The sequence below is a fragment of the Thamnophis elegans genome, chromosome Z (genome assembly GCF_009769535.1).
Source record: "Thamnophis elegans isolate rThaEle1 chromosome Z, rThaEle1.pri, whole genome shotgun sequence".
In the NCBI taxonomy this organism is placed as follows: Eukaryota; Metazoa; Chordata; class Lepidosauria; order Squamata; family Colubridae; genus Thamnophis; species Thamnophis elegans.
This window is the reverse complement of record NC_045558.1, coordinates 81,906,153-81,923,023: the sequence shown is the minus strand read 5'-3', so window position 1 is coordinate 81,923,023 and position 16,871 is coordinate 81,906,153. Positions and strand designations below refer to the sequence as shown.

The 16,871-nt window shown below is 36.3% G+C and overlaps 1 protein-coding gene across 4 annotated transcripts in view; it reads left to right on the top strand.

Annotated features, from left to right (window-relative positions):
* Positions 1–16,871, top strand: part of INVS (inversin) — an 86,766-nt gene that overhangs the window by 63,900 nt on the left and 5,995 nt on the right. For all 4 annotated transcript variants that reach the window (XM_032235307.1, XM_032235305.1, XM_032235306.1 and 1 more), the window contains 3 exons: positions 1,200–1,412; positions 11,945–12,240; positions 15,455–16,229. In XM_032235307.1, coding sequence (XP_032091198.1) covers positions 1,200–1,412; positions 11,945–12,240; positions 15,455–16,229 — 1,284 coding nt within the window. The remainder of the gene's footprint in view (positions 1–1,199; positions 1,413–11,944; positions 12,241–15,454; positions 16,230–16,871) is intronic.

Below are 16,871 nucleotides of genomic sequence, written 5' to 3'. Positions count from 1 at the left end.
TATTCTATAGACTTGGATAAATGCAAACATTGTGGGATCGAAATTATAAATTAACAATGTCTATTGCATATGAAGAAAACTTATATAAATTTTTTTACAGATGGCACTTCCCACCAACAAGATTAGCCAAGATGTTTAAAGATATGTCAGCTAAATTTTGGAAGTGTAATCAGATTCTGATTGGTTAACTAATAGAAACAGAAGTTGGAACATTTAAAATGATAAAAGAAGGATTAATTTTACTCTGAGGGCTTATTATGATATGTTTATTATTAATTTGATTTAGTATTAACAATTAAGTAATATGTTTAGAAAATATTGTTATATGGTATTATTATTATTATTATACAATTGTATCACAGCGGCCAGTTGTTTCGCCGGATTTGGCATTGGTTACTATTATTATTATTATTACTGCCATGTTTTCCCAAAAATAAGACAGGGTCTTATTTTCTTTTGACTTCACCTTATTTTTGGGGAGGTCTTATTATTTTTGAAGTGCAGGAAGTGGTGAGCATGGTCACCTCATGGCTGCTGCTGTGTTGCAATATTTTTGGGGAGGGCTTATTTTCAGGGAAGGGCTTATTTTAGCACATGTGCTCAAAAGCCCAATTGGCTTATTATCCGGGGAGGTCTTAATATTGGGTATTAATATTGTTGTTGTTGTTATCATCAGGTGGTTAATCTTTGGTGAGATTCACAGCCTTTGGGGCTGGTTGGTAACTCAACAGCTTGAGTCCTAACTAAGGACCTAGGAACTGTTAATGTTGTTTTTGTTATTGTTGTTGTTGTTGTGTTGTTTTTGTTGTTGTTATTATTATTATTATCATCATCATCATACTTTATTCATTAAACATGAAACTCAGTCAACTGAACATTCAAAAATGCATCACAAATAACATTGACTGGTGCTAATGGTTCATATGGGTGGCTGCCAGCGTCCTAGGTATCAACCAAATACCTTCTTAAAATATACAATTTTCCAAGCAGCACAGTTTTTTGCAGTTCCGCTGGTGTTATTGCAGGAAGCATTTAACAAATCAAATGCAGTAAGTAACTGCATTGACTGCATTAACTTCTTTCTGTCCTTCTATTTCTAGAATGAATGTAAGATAGTGGATACTGAATTAATTAAATATTGATTATTGTACTTTCTTTTCTATTTGATCAGTTCTCTAACAATATTCTGTTATTTTTAGATATACACCACTTGACTTTGCCCTGCTGGGAGATCATCACGAAGTAATTCAGTTCATGCTGGAACACGGTGCATTATCTATAGCTGCCATTCAAGATATTGCAGCTGTCAAAATTCAGGCAGTCTACAAAGGATACAAAGTTAGAAAAGCTTTTCAAGATAGGAAAAACCTTCTAATGAAGCATGATCAGTTGAGGAAAGATGCTGCTGCCAAGTAAGTTTGATATAGGGCCAAAAACCTGAAGAATTTTAAAATATGTTTTAATGTGTAAATTCCTGCATACATATGCGAATGGACATACAAACATACACTAAATGCTGTTACGAATAAGCTTTATCCTTCTAAATGGTTTCTACTGAATTCTCTGGTAAACTACAGGGAAAAATAAAAAGTAAAATAATCGTCATGTAATTATATCTTGGGGAAGCAATAAAGAGAGAGGATGACAGAAGGGGATCTGCAGAAGGAAGTGGTGATCCATATCCACACTGGGGCACATCGGGCAAACAACTATTTCAGTATTAATTGCTTTTTGCCCACCCTTAATAAGAATAGCAATAGCATTTAGACATATAATGCTTCATAGTGCTTTATAGCCCTCTCTAAGCGGTTTACAGAGTCAGCATATTGCCCACAACAATCTGGGTCCTTATTTTACTGATGGAAGGATGGAAGGCTGAGTCAACTTTGAGCCAGTAAGACTTGAACTGCCCAACTGCTGCCAGTTAGCAGTCAGCAGAAGTAGCCTGCAGTACTGCATTATAACCACTGCGCCACCATGGCTCTTGAGTAAATAGAAAGCTACTTTGTCATGTCCCAGTTGCCAATTCTTCTCTTATGCTTGTTTCAATGCTCTGATATCCCTCCAAGATAATAGATGACAGACCTTAACAGTTTTGAACATGACGTTGCCTTTGCACTTTGTGGGGATAAGGGGAAAACACCACTGTAACACAATGTAGCTAAGGACAAGTTAAACCTGTCTCACAGGCTGAAAATGAAATAAAACAACATCATAGAATCACAGTTGAAAAGAGAAAGTTGGTGCCTCCAAGCCTCCAAACAACTTTTCCTTTGATACTGCTACGGTTCCAGTGTACATAAAGAAACATGCCATTTGTAACTGAGCTTAGAAAGTTTCTATTGGTGCTAACTACAGTTACTATCAAGGCAAACAAAAAGCTTTTTAAGGCCTATATAAATTAGGAGGAAGGGATTAAAATTCCCTTCCCTATAACCTGGTCTAATATATGGAGCTAATGAAGTGTTTAATGTCACATTTAATTTGTTTGTCTGCTGCACTCAGCAAGATTTGCCTGTGCCCTTGCCTCCATTAGTTTGCCACTGAGCCGTGGTGGCGCAGTGGTTAAAATGCAGTATTGCAGACTAATTCCGCTGACTGCCAACAGTTCAATCGTTGAAGTCTCACCAGTTCAAGATTGACTCAGCCTTCCATACTTCCAAGGTCCATAAAATGAGGACCCAAATTGTTGGGGGCAATATGTTGACTCTGTAACTGCTTAGAAAGGGCTATGAAGCATTGTGAAGTGGTGTATATAAGCCTAAATGCTATTGCTAATTAACCTTGCCTCCATTAGTTGCCTCATGGGAATTGCTTATTCCTAAATTTAAAGATCATATTAATCTAATAATAATGTTACATGGATATCAGAAGTGACAATAGGAATGAGAAAAGTATTCCCACCAAGACAGTCTCTAATATTCCTTTCCCCTATCCATATAGACAACATACAGCATTCACCTGCAGGCCAAATCCATGTCATTGATTATCTATAATTCTTCCTCCCAATTTTCTCTAAATGAAAGTATTCAATGAATACCAAGATTTTTTTTAAAGCCTAGTGAGAGATAAATAACAACTTTAACAAATTTCTTTTGTGTTGTTTTAATAATCACAATTTCCCTATATGCTTTTTTCTTTTTCTTTAATATCTTCATAACTTTCTTGTGCAGCTATTGGTTTTTCTATATGTTAAATACAATGACAGTGACAGATGGTTAACAGAGCTATTTGAAGATTAGTTTTAACTGTTATAATTTTTTGATTGTCTTATACATATGTGTATAGGTTTGTGTGTGGTGGATCAAGTTGATTATTAGATAGATTTTCACATCAGGGATATTTGTTTATATAATATAGCATTTTTGTTAACTACTACAGTTGAGAATAGCAATAGCATTTAAACTTATATATCGTTTCACAATGCTTTACAGCCTTTTCTAAGTGGTTCACAGAGTTCTAGTTCTAGTTTATTAAACTTGTATGCCACCCTATTCCAAGGGGGACTCAGGGCGGCTAACAAACCAGTAGGGAAGGGAGGTAATACAAAGAAAACAAACAAGACAAAAACAAAATACTTGTTCACACCCATCCAGACCCTAACAGCCTCCAGGCACTGACACATCACATCAACCGCTTCACTGAGTTGGCACACGGCGGACAGATACAGCTGAGTATCATCCGCGTATTGGTGGTATTTTATCCCATGCTGCCGAATGATCTCACCCAGTGGCTTCATGTAGATGTTAAACAGGAGGGGGGGGACAGGACTGAACCCTGCGGCACCCCATACATAAGGGGCCTAGGGGTCGACCTCTGCCTTCCAACCAACACCGACTGCGACCTGTCCGAGAGGTAGGAGGAGAACCACTGAAGAACGGTGCCTCCCACTCCCACCTCCCGCAACCGCCGCAGAAGGATACCATGGTCGATGGTATCGAAGGTCGCTGAGGGGTCAAGGAGCACTAGGACGGAGGCATGACCCCCGTCCCTGGCTCTCCAGAGATCATCGATCAGTGCGACCAAAGCAGTTTCCGTGCTGTAGCCAGGCCTGAATCCAGAGTTGGCATATTGCCCCTTCACAGAGTTGGCATACTGCCCCCAACAATCTGGATCCTCATTTTACCAACCTCAGACTGATGGAAGGATGAGTCAACTATTTGTAGACCCATTATATAAGGGGAGGGGATATATTAGATTTTTATGTATCTTTCAGCATTCAGCTGGGATGGATATTTTTTATGTTTAATATTACATGTATTGGGTATTGAGATTTTTTCTTTTTTGTACACATTTGTTGTGTACAAAAGGAAGGAAGATATTCAGGGCAATGCAAAAGAGATGGCTTTTTCAGTAGCTCTTTATGGTAAACAATGTGTGTGTGTGTGTTTGTGTGTGTACATATATACATATACATACATACATACATACATATATATATATACATATATATAAAGTCACAACCCCTGGTATGCCCCAATTATGACTTTAAATATATACCTTTCTCCCTGGCTCAGCTGATAACGGATCAGAGCCTGTGGCTTAGTGGTTAACACATCTGCCTAATATGTAATTCAGCCCAGGTTCGAATCCCAGTAAGGGTATGGCTAGCTGATGAGAGCTAAATAGCTTGAAATAGACCTATACTAGTCTCCCTTTATTTATTTATCAGCACAAATACTACACAAATGTAACAAAGGCAACAGTAAAATATTGGGCTTTCTGTCTGGATGGTCTCTTGTGACGAGCCGATGGACAGAGAATGGAAGAAGTTAGCTTCCTCCCATAATTGGGGCATACCATGGGTTGTGACTTTAAATATATACCTTTCTCCCTGGCTCAGCTGATAACGGATCAGAGCCTGTGGCTTAGTGGTTAACACATCTGTCTAATATGCAATACAGCCCAGGTTTGAATCCCAGTAAGGGTATGGCTAGCTGATGAGAGCTAAATAGGTTGAAATAGATCTATACTAGTCTCCCTTTATTTATTTATCAGCACAAATACTACATATATACATATATATATATATATATATATATTTATTTATTTAAAGTCACAACCCCTGGTATGCCCAAATATGGGAGGAAGGTCACACTTCCACTCTCTGTCTTCGGCTTGTCACAAGAGACCATCCAGACAGAAATCCAATATTTTTTTCTCCCTTTATTTATTTATCAGCATAAATATAACATATATATATATATATATATGTGTGTGTGTGTGTGTATATATATATATATATATATATATATATATATATATATATATATATATATATATATATATATATATATATACACACACATACATACATACATACATACATACACACACACACACACACACACACAAACACACATTCTCTCCGTCAGTCATCTGTTGATTACCTTGGAAATTTTGATTGAAAATGGATTATTTGTTGGATCTTCTTGAATTTGAGATTTATCTCTACAACTGTTTTGCTGAAATAAGCTCTGATGTCTATTTTCTATCCAGAAATCTTGAATTGAAATGTATTTTTTGTTTGTTACTTTGGTAAAAGAAAAATGTAAGTTTACGAGTCTGTTATCAGGAACTGGCTGCACACTACATAAAAACAAGCTGTTGTCTAAGCATAATGAATATTGATACTGATGCTTATACAAATGCACTTTCCTGGTGAGACTTTTCTCTCTGTCCTGGTCCTATTAGACCTCTCGGCGTCTTTTGATACCATCGACCATGGTAACCTACTGCGATGACTCGGGGGGGTGGGAGTGGGGGACACCGTTTTACGGTGGTTCTCCTCCTACCTGTTGGATCGGTCGGAGTTTCTGTTGACTAGAGGGCAGGGATCGACCCAGAGGCGTGTCACTTGTGGGGTGCCCCAGGGTCATTTCTCTCACCCCTCCTGTTCAACATATATATGAAACCGGGTGAGATCATCCATGGTTTTGGAGTACGGTATCATCAATATGCTGATGATCCCCAACTTTTCATCTCCACCCCAAACCACCCAAACGATGCCCTCGACGTGATGTCCCAATGCTTGGAGGCTGTGCAGATCTGGATGGAGAGGAACAGGCTCAAGCTCAATCCCTCCAAGACTGAGTGGCTGTGGTTTCCGTCATCCCGATTTGTGCATCTTGTTCCATCCTTGATGATAAGAGGAGAAATTTTAGCCCCCTCAGAGAGGGCCCGCAATCTGCGAGTCCTCCTGGATATGCGGCTTAGTTTAAAGAACACCTGACGGCCGTGACCAGGGGGGCCTTTTACCAGGTTCGCCTGGTACGTCAGTTGCGCCCCTTCCTGGATCAGGATGCTCTGTGCACAGTCACTCATGCCCTCGTCCTTTCTCACCTGGACTACTGTAACGCTCTCTACATGGGGCTACCCTTGAAGAGCACCCGGAGGTTTCAACTGATCCAGAATGCAGCTGCGTGGGTTATCATGGAGGTACCTAGGTGCTCCCATGTTGTGCCCCTTTTAGGCGGCCTGCACTGGTTGCCGATTGTCTTCCGGGTGTGATTCAAGGTACTAATTATGACCTTTAAAGCGCTCCATGGCTTAGGCCCAGGATACCTGCGAGACCACCTATTGCCACCGGTACCCTCCCACCGTCCAGTGCAATCCTACAGAATTGGTCTCCTCAGGGTGCCATCAGCCAGACAGTGTTGGCTAGTGACTCCCAGGGGGAGAGCCTTCTCTGTGGGAGTGCCTTCCCTCTGGAATGAGCTGCCCCCGGAGCTTCATATAATCCCCGACCTCCAGTCCTTCCGACGCACCCTAAAAAGTTGGCTTTTCCAACAAGCTGGCCTGGCCTGAACAAAATAAAATAAATGATTGATTATTGTTAATTTTAATCAGATTTTTTAAATGTTATTGTTAATCTTAATTGGGTTTGTTTTTTGGATACTCTAATTTTTTTTAAAAAACTTGTAATTTTTTTTTTTAATGTTGTATGCCGACCTGAGTCCTTTGGAAGAAGGGCGGCATATAAATCCAATAAACAAACATAAACAACAAACAAATGCACTTTCCTGGTGAGACTTTTCTCTTTGATGGAAAATTCCTTATGTAATTTGTTTGAAATATCCCTTGATTTAACAGTTTGACAGAGACATAAGAAGCTTCTCTTTGAGAAAAGTGTCCAGAACTGTCTTGACAAGGCAAAATTATTTTCAGTTCCAAAATATGGATTATGATCGCCACAGTCACAAGATAGATAGAGAAAGAATCTTCCTATAAAGCCTTCTCAACCAGGCTTAGTAATTTGATGCAAAAGTATGCTGAACATCAGGTTGAGACAAATTTCCTGTGTGAAGCTTTGTTTCTTAAAAAATACTTTCAGTAAACACTAATCAAGGCTGGAAAATACATGCCACCTATACAAACCGTAGCCTCAGAAGGGAAAAGAGGAGGCTGCAACAAGAGGGAACTGCTAGAAAGGGGAGAGAAATTTACTAAGGGAAAGGGAACAGGTGCTCACTGCAGTTGCACTGAGAGAATGCATCAAAAGCAAGATGGAAAACTTTTTAAAACCAGTTTAAGGCTAGCTGGTTTAAGTTAAGAACTGTTTTCTATTTGGTGTCCATTGCAACCCAAGCAAAGGGACCATCTTCTTTTTCCCTCTGATTTTGGTGAGTGAAAATAACCACACAATAATTGCAGGAAATAACAACTTGTACACTATTTCCTCATCCTCTTAATTGAAAATGCAAGGACAGTTTAAATGCAAAAACTAGTAATCTGCACTTTTCTAAAAAGACCTATTTTTGTTGCTTGGTTATAATCTCAAAGATCCAAAATCCCATGAAGCTATTCGGTTTAAAATAGTATTCAATTTTATTAGAAAATACAACAGAATGGTACAGATAGATCCTGGGTTTAGAGAAAAAGACTTAGCTTTCAAGAGCAAGCATTAATAAAACACAGTGGGAAGGCTCATTTAAAATGGAGATTAGATCCCAGAAAAAAAGACTATGAAAGGAATCAGGCAAGACTAACATAAAAATAAAATAAAATGCACACTACTTGATTACTTATCATTCTTAGAAGTTTGCATTCAATTGTCCTCCTTCCTAAAATCCTAGAAGTTTCACAATCACTAATGTGAAGGGAGTGTTAAGATTTTTTTTCTTGAATTATGTCTGCTATGAGAAAGATTCAGAGTGCATCCTGATTATTTAACCTTAGAGAGGCTTGCTTGAACAAGAATTTAGACAAATATATCTTCTATGTTCATTACTAGAGGGAGAAAGAAATGGTTTACATATAGTTGAATTCTGCTTAGTTTTGCTTTGGCCAGGCTCTCTAAAGGTGTGTGTGTGTGTGTGTGTGTGTGTGTGTGTGTGTGTGTGTGTACACGTACACCAGGCTAGGACTTGTTTTCAGGGTAAGTCCTATTTTGGGGGAAAGTTATATATTTGCATCCAGATCGCCCGCCTTCCCCAACGCCTCTGCCTCTGTCTGGTGCTTGTACAGGGAATCAACTCACCTGCACTGCATGGGGTTTTGCAGACCTCGAGTGCACCATAGTATCTCCCAGCAAGTCCAAGTCAAAAGTCTTTAAATAACACAGAAGCCATGACGTATTAATGAAGAATGGAGAATCTGAAATTCTGCATAGTTTGGTGAACTTAGATAAACAGCAATCCCTATATAAAATGCATGGTGAAATTATAATATTGTGATTGGTCTTGATAAATTAAAAATAAGTTCTAACAAAGGCTCCTGAAAAATACCGAGCCTAAACCACCATATTTTTCCCTTAGCATATTAGAGCTTCATTTGAATGTCATTGGAGATTGTATATAGAACTCAATTAACTGGAAACTCTTGTTTTATTCCCCATTCTTCTCTAACAACCAACATTTTTTGTGGAAAGTGTAATGACTGGGTTAACATATTTTTCCTACAATGCTCACAGTAATAATACAATTACATATACAGAATTTTTATCTTCAAACTTCAATATATTCTTCTATGTATCAATCTATATTATACTATTTTCCCAATTTATTTTACTAGGAGTAGATATATCTAAAAGAATTATGATTAACAGGATGTAAAAAAAATATTGAAAAATATAGTTTTCAAAGACTATAAATTAGGGGACTTAGAGATATAATCTTGGGACTGATTAAATCTTATTGGTAACTGGTTTTATTGGTGTTTATAGAAAATTGAGATATTGAAAATGTGGAACAGTGATATTTATTATATTAAAATATTAGGAGTTAATAAGTATATTGTATAAAGAAACGTTATTGATGTTTACATATCCTTTGGAGAAAGTGATAAAAAAATCATAAAGAGAGAATAGTATTGTTTAAAGATAATGAGATAATAACACCTGGAAACTCTTGATTGACACTCTTTGTGAAAACAGGAGGCAGATTACCCTGGCAAAATTTACGTGCCAAGAGATCATATAGTACCTTCATTTTTGATGTAAAACCCTAGTGCTGGAGCATGTAATGGGAGCTGATTTCCCCACCACCACCAGTCAGAGCACTTTTGACCTGCAGATGATGCAACATCTGATAGACAATAATGGAATTCCCCTGGGCCTTCAGAGCATTTTAGCCTATTGAACATAAGGAGAGTTCCTTTATTTGGAGATAACTGCAGTTGAAACAAACCATTAGTTGGTTTGTTTCTTGCAGTTATATTTGATATAATAGTATTGGCATCTTTTAATGCTTGCGATAGCTGTTTCTTTGGGGCTTCAATGCAGGAGTGTTGCTTTTGTGCTACTCTAGCTACTCAGTTATTTTTTGTTTCAGTTATTCTACTTCTTTAGTTAAGGGGTTTATTCTTTCTGAGGCATTGGAGAGGGAGCCTACTTTCTGAATGAAAACAATTCTACACCTATGCTTGCTTTCTCTCCTGCCAATTACCCCTGGTTTGTTTCTATAGTCTAAGTTACTTCTGGCAGTTTTAATTTCTTTGGCCAGGGTAAATCTTTCCAATTCTTCCAATTCTGCTTCTGTGAATGCTTTATATTTATAAATCTTATAACCTCTGCTTTGTTATTTCTTATTCTGGGTATTATTCTTTCCACAACTGTTGCATTTGTTTTAAATATCCTCTTCTTGTTGGACTTGATCTAAAATAACAGATCATTATGTCTTTATTTTCAAGTTCTATATATTTGCAACTACATTGCAGTAGTTCTAATCTGCTTGCCCTGGTTGCTCAGCCAACAGTTCTGAGCCCTGTAGCCCATTTCACAGATTTCTCCTGGTATAAATGAATTTTACTTATCTGATTTATTTTTTTGGCTTAATAGGAGAAAATTTGGCATAATAATTTATGTTGAATTCAAATCGAAGTATTTATACAATGTAAAGAAAAGATATCACATAATGTATATTATAAAGTAATAATATTCTTGCAAAAATTTTAAATAATCTCCTTTTTCAATGTCAAATGCTAATTGAGTTAGCTTTCTAAAGTGTAATTTGCAACTCACTTTGTAGCTTTTCATGCTCTGAGATTAAATGAGCTGCTTCTGAAGAGAATGCATGACAAGACAGCAATGACAGTTAAAATTAGGGCTTTTTCCTGCCACATTTCATTGAAACAACACATTTCGGAATTGTTTCTGAAACAGAGGAATCAATGAAGGCATGCTACATAAATGGCCTGTTGGGTGTCAACAGTCACAAATCATGTTACAACAGTTAAAGTTTAAAATGGCAGAGAATATTTTGATCTGACATTTACCATCTGTCCATTGTGTAGTATATTATTTTGTCTTTGCAGGTTTTATTTGTTTACTTCTATTTTCTTTTTTTTTTAAATCTTTGTATTTGGGCTTGCACTGGATTTCTGCTTACAACAAATTGACTGCCTAGAGAAAGCTGTCAAATTATTGAGGGGCAAATTAAATGTCTTGCCAAATAAAAATACCTCTTTAAAGAATGGAAGTGGGGGACTAAACAATCTTTTCTTCAGAGTTAAGGTGCCGCAAGTAGACTATGGATGGCTCATGTTTCTACAAAGAATTGACTTTTGTTGTGAATGCAATACATAGGCTGCCAATCTTTATAGGAAGAGATAACGCTTTAAATATTCTTAGTCCTTAAACAAGAATATATACAGTAATTTATATTTTACTAAACAGAAAGACAGCACAATGTATTTATTGTAGTTATATCCTTTTTCCTCTGTGTACAGTTTATGTAGAGTTTCCCTTAATTTTAATCCCTAGGAACAAACCTGTAAAGTAAGATACAGTTACTTAACCAATACTTTTATCACTGCAGTGAACCATATACACTTTGCATAGTGTATAGTAAATATGCAGTGAAGTGCCATGTTTTCATTAATTTTTGTTCCTGAATAAGTTTCAAAGGCCAACCTACATAGTATGCGTTGCAATTTAGATTGTAAGCAAAACATAAATTGGAAAACTACTCTATATAAGGCAAGCAAGATACAGGTGTGATCTTTGCACTTATGTTCCTGAATTCCTGAATTCTTCATTTAGAACTGATTATTTGATCTGTTGTTATGTTTTTAAGCTTTTTATTGCTGCTTCACTATATATTCTATTGCTTATTTTATTTTATATATACTATGTTTTACTGTATGCTTTAAGCATTTAATTAATATTGAATTCTTTAAAAAAAAAACCTTGGGGATTTTATATGAGAAGCAGATTTTTTAAAACCAAAATCTATGTTCTTAGTTTATGATGATGTACAGGATTTTCTCAATCTAAATCAATATGCCAAATAAATTAAATATATAGTTCAATATCCAGTAATTTGACTGAATGAGGTCCTTAGGCTGTTTTGTGTGACTAATATGTTATTAGCAGAAAAGGGGTACAAGTAATACATGGTTTTAATCTTTTAAAATAATTTTTAACATTTTAAGAACTTTTCAATGAAAAATTCAAATTAACTCTTATAACCCCTTAATTCTTAAATATTATAAATGTTGACTGCAGAAAACGTGAAGAAGAAAATAGGAGAAAAGCCTCAGAACAACAGAAAGAAATGCAGAATTGCAAAACTACTAAGATCCATATGCAGCAGCAGAATTTTCCTGAGATGGAAAGAAATCATTTGAGAGTTCATACTTCACAATGCTTCGTTCCACCTGTTAAAAGGCCTCCATCTGGCAACATGTCACAAAATCAACCAGGAAAAGGCAAGAGAAGCACTGTTTTATCAAGCAAAGTGACTATCAAGAACAAAAGTCAGTCAATAGAACTACTTGGTGAAGATCACAAAAGAAAAATGGGTTTGTAAATTCTTTTACCTTTGTGAAGCCTAAAATCAGATTATTCTTCTGAACCAAAAAATGGGGGCAAGGGAGGGGGCTGGGAATGCAAGAATCCAATGCTTTACACTTCCATATATACCACCGCCACATTTGTGCTATTTGATTTGTGCCAAGTAAGCAGAAAATGTCTTTTGATTTATGGAAGCACTGGATTTTTGGTCAATAGAGGATAGTTATGCTGATCATAGAAAAAATGTGTTAGTATATAAAAGTATAGATACTGAAATGAAAAGGGAAAATAAGTCACTATAGTTTTTGAGGAAGGATTCAAATGATTGGAATGATAAAAGCCTTAAAAGATGGATAGAAAGAAATAATCAGGTAAAAAGAAAATCATACAGAGCTAGAATAAAAATAAATTAAGTAGAAGATAGCATATGTAAAAAGTACATTAATAAAAATGGGAGCTGAATGAAGATATATATATAGGTTGTTGGTTTGAACTCGGAGCTTGGCAGTTTGGTTGTAAACATTTCATCACCATTCAAGAAGACATCATCAGTGTGTTTTGAATTGTGCTTGTCTGTCAGAACATAAGTCTTTAAATATCTTTTTATGAGATGCAAATTAGTCAATGTTGTTTGTTCAGATATTTTTGAGTCATGATTGGACTATTTGATTGGCTGGCTGTTGTTGCTGGGCTATAGTCTTTGCTTTTTAAGTACTATGTGTGATGCAGATTAGGATTAGAGTTGTTTATCTCGGGACTTCTGAGTCATGGTCTGGTTTCAGTTTGTTTGATAGTTTGAGTGGCTAACTGTTGTTACTGAGAAGTGATTAGATTTCTTGTGAGTTATTATTTTGTTGCAGTGTAGTGGGGTAACTGTTGATTTTAAATGCTACCTTTGGAATCGTGGTTGATGCAGTTCTTTTGTTCTCAGCAATTGGTAGAGTGGTGTGTGTGTTATATCATTACATATTTTCATCAGGTAGATCTCTGCTTCTCTGTGACAACTCCTCAAGATACCCTTAAGTACCCCTCAGCCCCTCAAGGTAGTTAACTATTATATTGATAAAAGCAGTTATAAGGAAAAAAAGTGTGAATACTATATTTTTTTAAATTGTGTTCTCTGTGTTTTACTCATATGGGTTATGCACTTGTACAGTATCCAGTATGAAATCTTCCAGAGGTAGATACCTGCCTGAAGAATGTATTCCTTGGGAGGAAAGGAGTGATGATCATTATCTTCTCTCTTTTTTTTCTATTAAAGCAGTAACCCATTGGGGATTTCTCTACAACAAATACCTTTAACTTTGTTTTTTAGTTCAATATATTTTCAGGGGACTCAGCTCTTCACCCATCCCCAATATTCCTGTCTTCTTGTCTTAATGAAGGCGTTCTGCCAGTGCACAAAAAAATATACAGAATTTTCTGTGACTCCTTTGCTTTGGCAAAGATTGCAAATGCTAGGAACCTTTGGATATCAATCTTTTTGTCACGGAGAACAATTGTCATTGCATCTCTGGCTCAAGAAGAATAATCTATACATCCCTAATGTATATTTCATTGCTGTTGAATAATTCAGTTCCTTTATATTGTACTCCTTGTCATGCTTATGACCTGAACTCTTGCAAAGATATAGAGTAAGTTAATTGCATTTTTGGCATACTCTAGTGATCATATCAATTCTGTTTTGCCATGATCTACAGCAATTGCAAAAGAAATATATTGAACCTGCCAAAAGGCCTGATTTTTTGGAACTGTTTCCTATGATATATAAAAGGCATTGCTAATGTTTTTCTGCCTCCAAATAGTTTATTTAGTAACCTTCTCCATAACACATGCTACAATAGAGAATGCTTCCACTTTCTACTGTTTATTTCAAATAATATTTTGAGCTACTACCAGTTTGCTTGTTACGACCACTGTCAATAAATTTCCCTTCTCAGTGGTGGTTATGTCAATTGACAAAGTGAATGGATTCTCTGTGCTTGGAAATTCGGGGTGCTGATTACACAACAGGAAACAATGCTTGTTCATTTGTTTTCTAATATATTTTCTAGCTTTCCTATTAACAGAGAATTTGTTGACGTCTTCTGTTTCTTTTTTCCTTTTGCATATACATGACTTACTTTGAATTCTCACCTTTCAGCTATGTTTTTATCTTCAGAAGTACCACTATTCTTTTAAAAGTTCTTGTATTTTTTGTTCATGGTAGATAGAAAATCAAAAGCCTCCTGATTTAAAGCCAATTATTCTTGAGGTCAATAACAAGGTTAAATCAACAGTATAAGAGAGCACAATATCCTTGGCCACATTTATGATGCATTTATACTTTTGTTCAAGACTGCTTTGGCATGACTTTTGGCAGTCTCTGTGAGCAATTCTACTTTCACCAGCAAATTAGAACATAGAATAATAGAGTTGGAAGGGACATCAGAGGTTTTCAAGACCAACTGTAAAAATTACAGAGACTACAATTTTAAAAAATGGTCTTTTACTTATAGCAATAGTTATTTGAGTAGTAATGTATGAATTCACATAATCCAAACCCTGTCTCTATTACAATGCCTATTTTATTAAATTGTCATTAAAAACACTCTCATGAACCATAAAACATATGAGATTAATGGGAATTATACTTGAGCATTCATACTTATATATAGGACTGGGGTTGCTATCTAAAAATTTGGTTAAGGCTCTAGGCCTGAAAACAAGAGACTATGAGTTCAAGTTTGCTTTAGTTATGCAAGCCAGTTGAGTGACTTTGGGACAGTCACTTTCTCTCAGCCCAACTCACCTCATAGGTTGTTGTTGGAAAAATAGGAGTTGGAAGGTGTGTTGGATATGTTTACCACCTTGAGTTATTTGTAAAAATAACAAAGGCAGGGTATAATTAATGTATGTATATATCTATGTATGTATATTCTATGTATGTTCTGGAAAGTACCAAGTATGAATTGTAAAGATTCACACAAGGGTGCTTAAAAATAACTTATATTCTTTTAGAATCCTGCAACCTTTGTTCTACTATTTGTTTATATTTAATATTTATGTATTAAGCCTTTAAACTATTTTAGCTTTAAAACTAGATCTTACAAGTTGACTGAAAAAATATTTTTGTATTATAATATGGAGTCTCAAAATTGTTAAGTTTACTATATTTAACCGTACCAAGCTAACCATATTTAATAAGTGATAAGAGTATTCGTATTTATCTCATTTCCACAGGTGTATGTGAGGCAAACAGTAATAGCAAGCCTGCTTATATCCTTTCATATCCCTGTAAGAATAATGACCATCATAGGCATGAAACTGAAAGAAAGAATCAAACTGTATCTGCTACCTTAGGCAGGGATCAGAAGTCTCCTACAACAACAACTGGTAGGTTTGTGCACATCAGCAATAAAAGGCATAATTCAAACACTAAATCTCCCAACTCAGACCATCCAAGCTGGTCAGTAAGGAATAATATAAATCATTCAGAAGAAAGAACAGTTTCTATTCAGGATGACAGATGCATTAGTAGAAGTAGTAGAAGTACAAGAAACTCTGGACAATGTAATGCAGCATTTAAAAATAATCCACATCAATTAAAAACAAAAAGTAAAGAATCAAATAATAAAAAATGGTCATTGATTAGTTCAAGCAGACCTGGCAGTGCCACAATAAGAACAATGAAAGGTGAAAAGGCTACTTCAAATGCTACAGCTACTCAGATCAACAAAATGAAAAATAGTGGTGTCTGTTTGGTGGCCAAGAATGCAAGTGTTATAACGATTGCACTCAACAAGATGGCTAGAAGTGATGCAAGCCTGAACAGAGAAGCTCTGTTAACATCTACAAATTCAGAAGATCTGCCTGGTTTTGTTCAGCATAAAAATGCATACACTGAACCAGTCCCATCAGCAATTCAGATGCAAGTAATAGAAAAAGAAAGAGTAAGAAAAGAGCTCTTTCAGAAGAAGTATAATGCAGCAAATGTTATTCAAAAAGTATGGAGAAGGTATGGATGAGATTCCTGCATTCTATCTCATTTTAATTACTACTAAAAATTTCATCATGAGGCTTAGCATATATTTAAAATTGTGTTTTGGTATACTTTGAGCAATGTGATGTCAAATATATCATGGCACGACAAAACCGCGCTCGACTAAAGCGCGCCCGATTAAACCGTGTCGCTGACATCATCAACAGGGCGACAACAGCGAGCGCGGAGAAAGAAGGGCGCTTTAAATAGCGCTTTGAAAGCAAGCCGATTCAAGTTAAGGTAAGGGTTAGGTTTAGGGTTAGGGTTAGGTTAGGTTAAGGGTTAGGATTAGGTTTAGCATTAGGTAAAGGGTTAGGGTTAGGTTAAGGGTTAGGTTTAGGGTTAGGTTTAGGATTAGGTTTAGGATTAGGTTTAGGGGGGTTAGGTTTAGGTTTAGGGGTTAATTTTAGGTTTAGCGTTTACAGCGTGCTTTTTTCTCCGCGCTGTTGTCGCGCTGTGATGACGTCAGTTATGCGGTTTCGTCGAGCGCCCTTTAGTCGAACGCGGTTTTGTGGTGGAACCGAATATATATGTAATGCATCAAGTGATTTGGAAGGGATGTAAACAGGTGGAGTAGTTAGAAGGTTTCTATTGTGTTATATTTTGCTGATTTGCTCA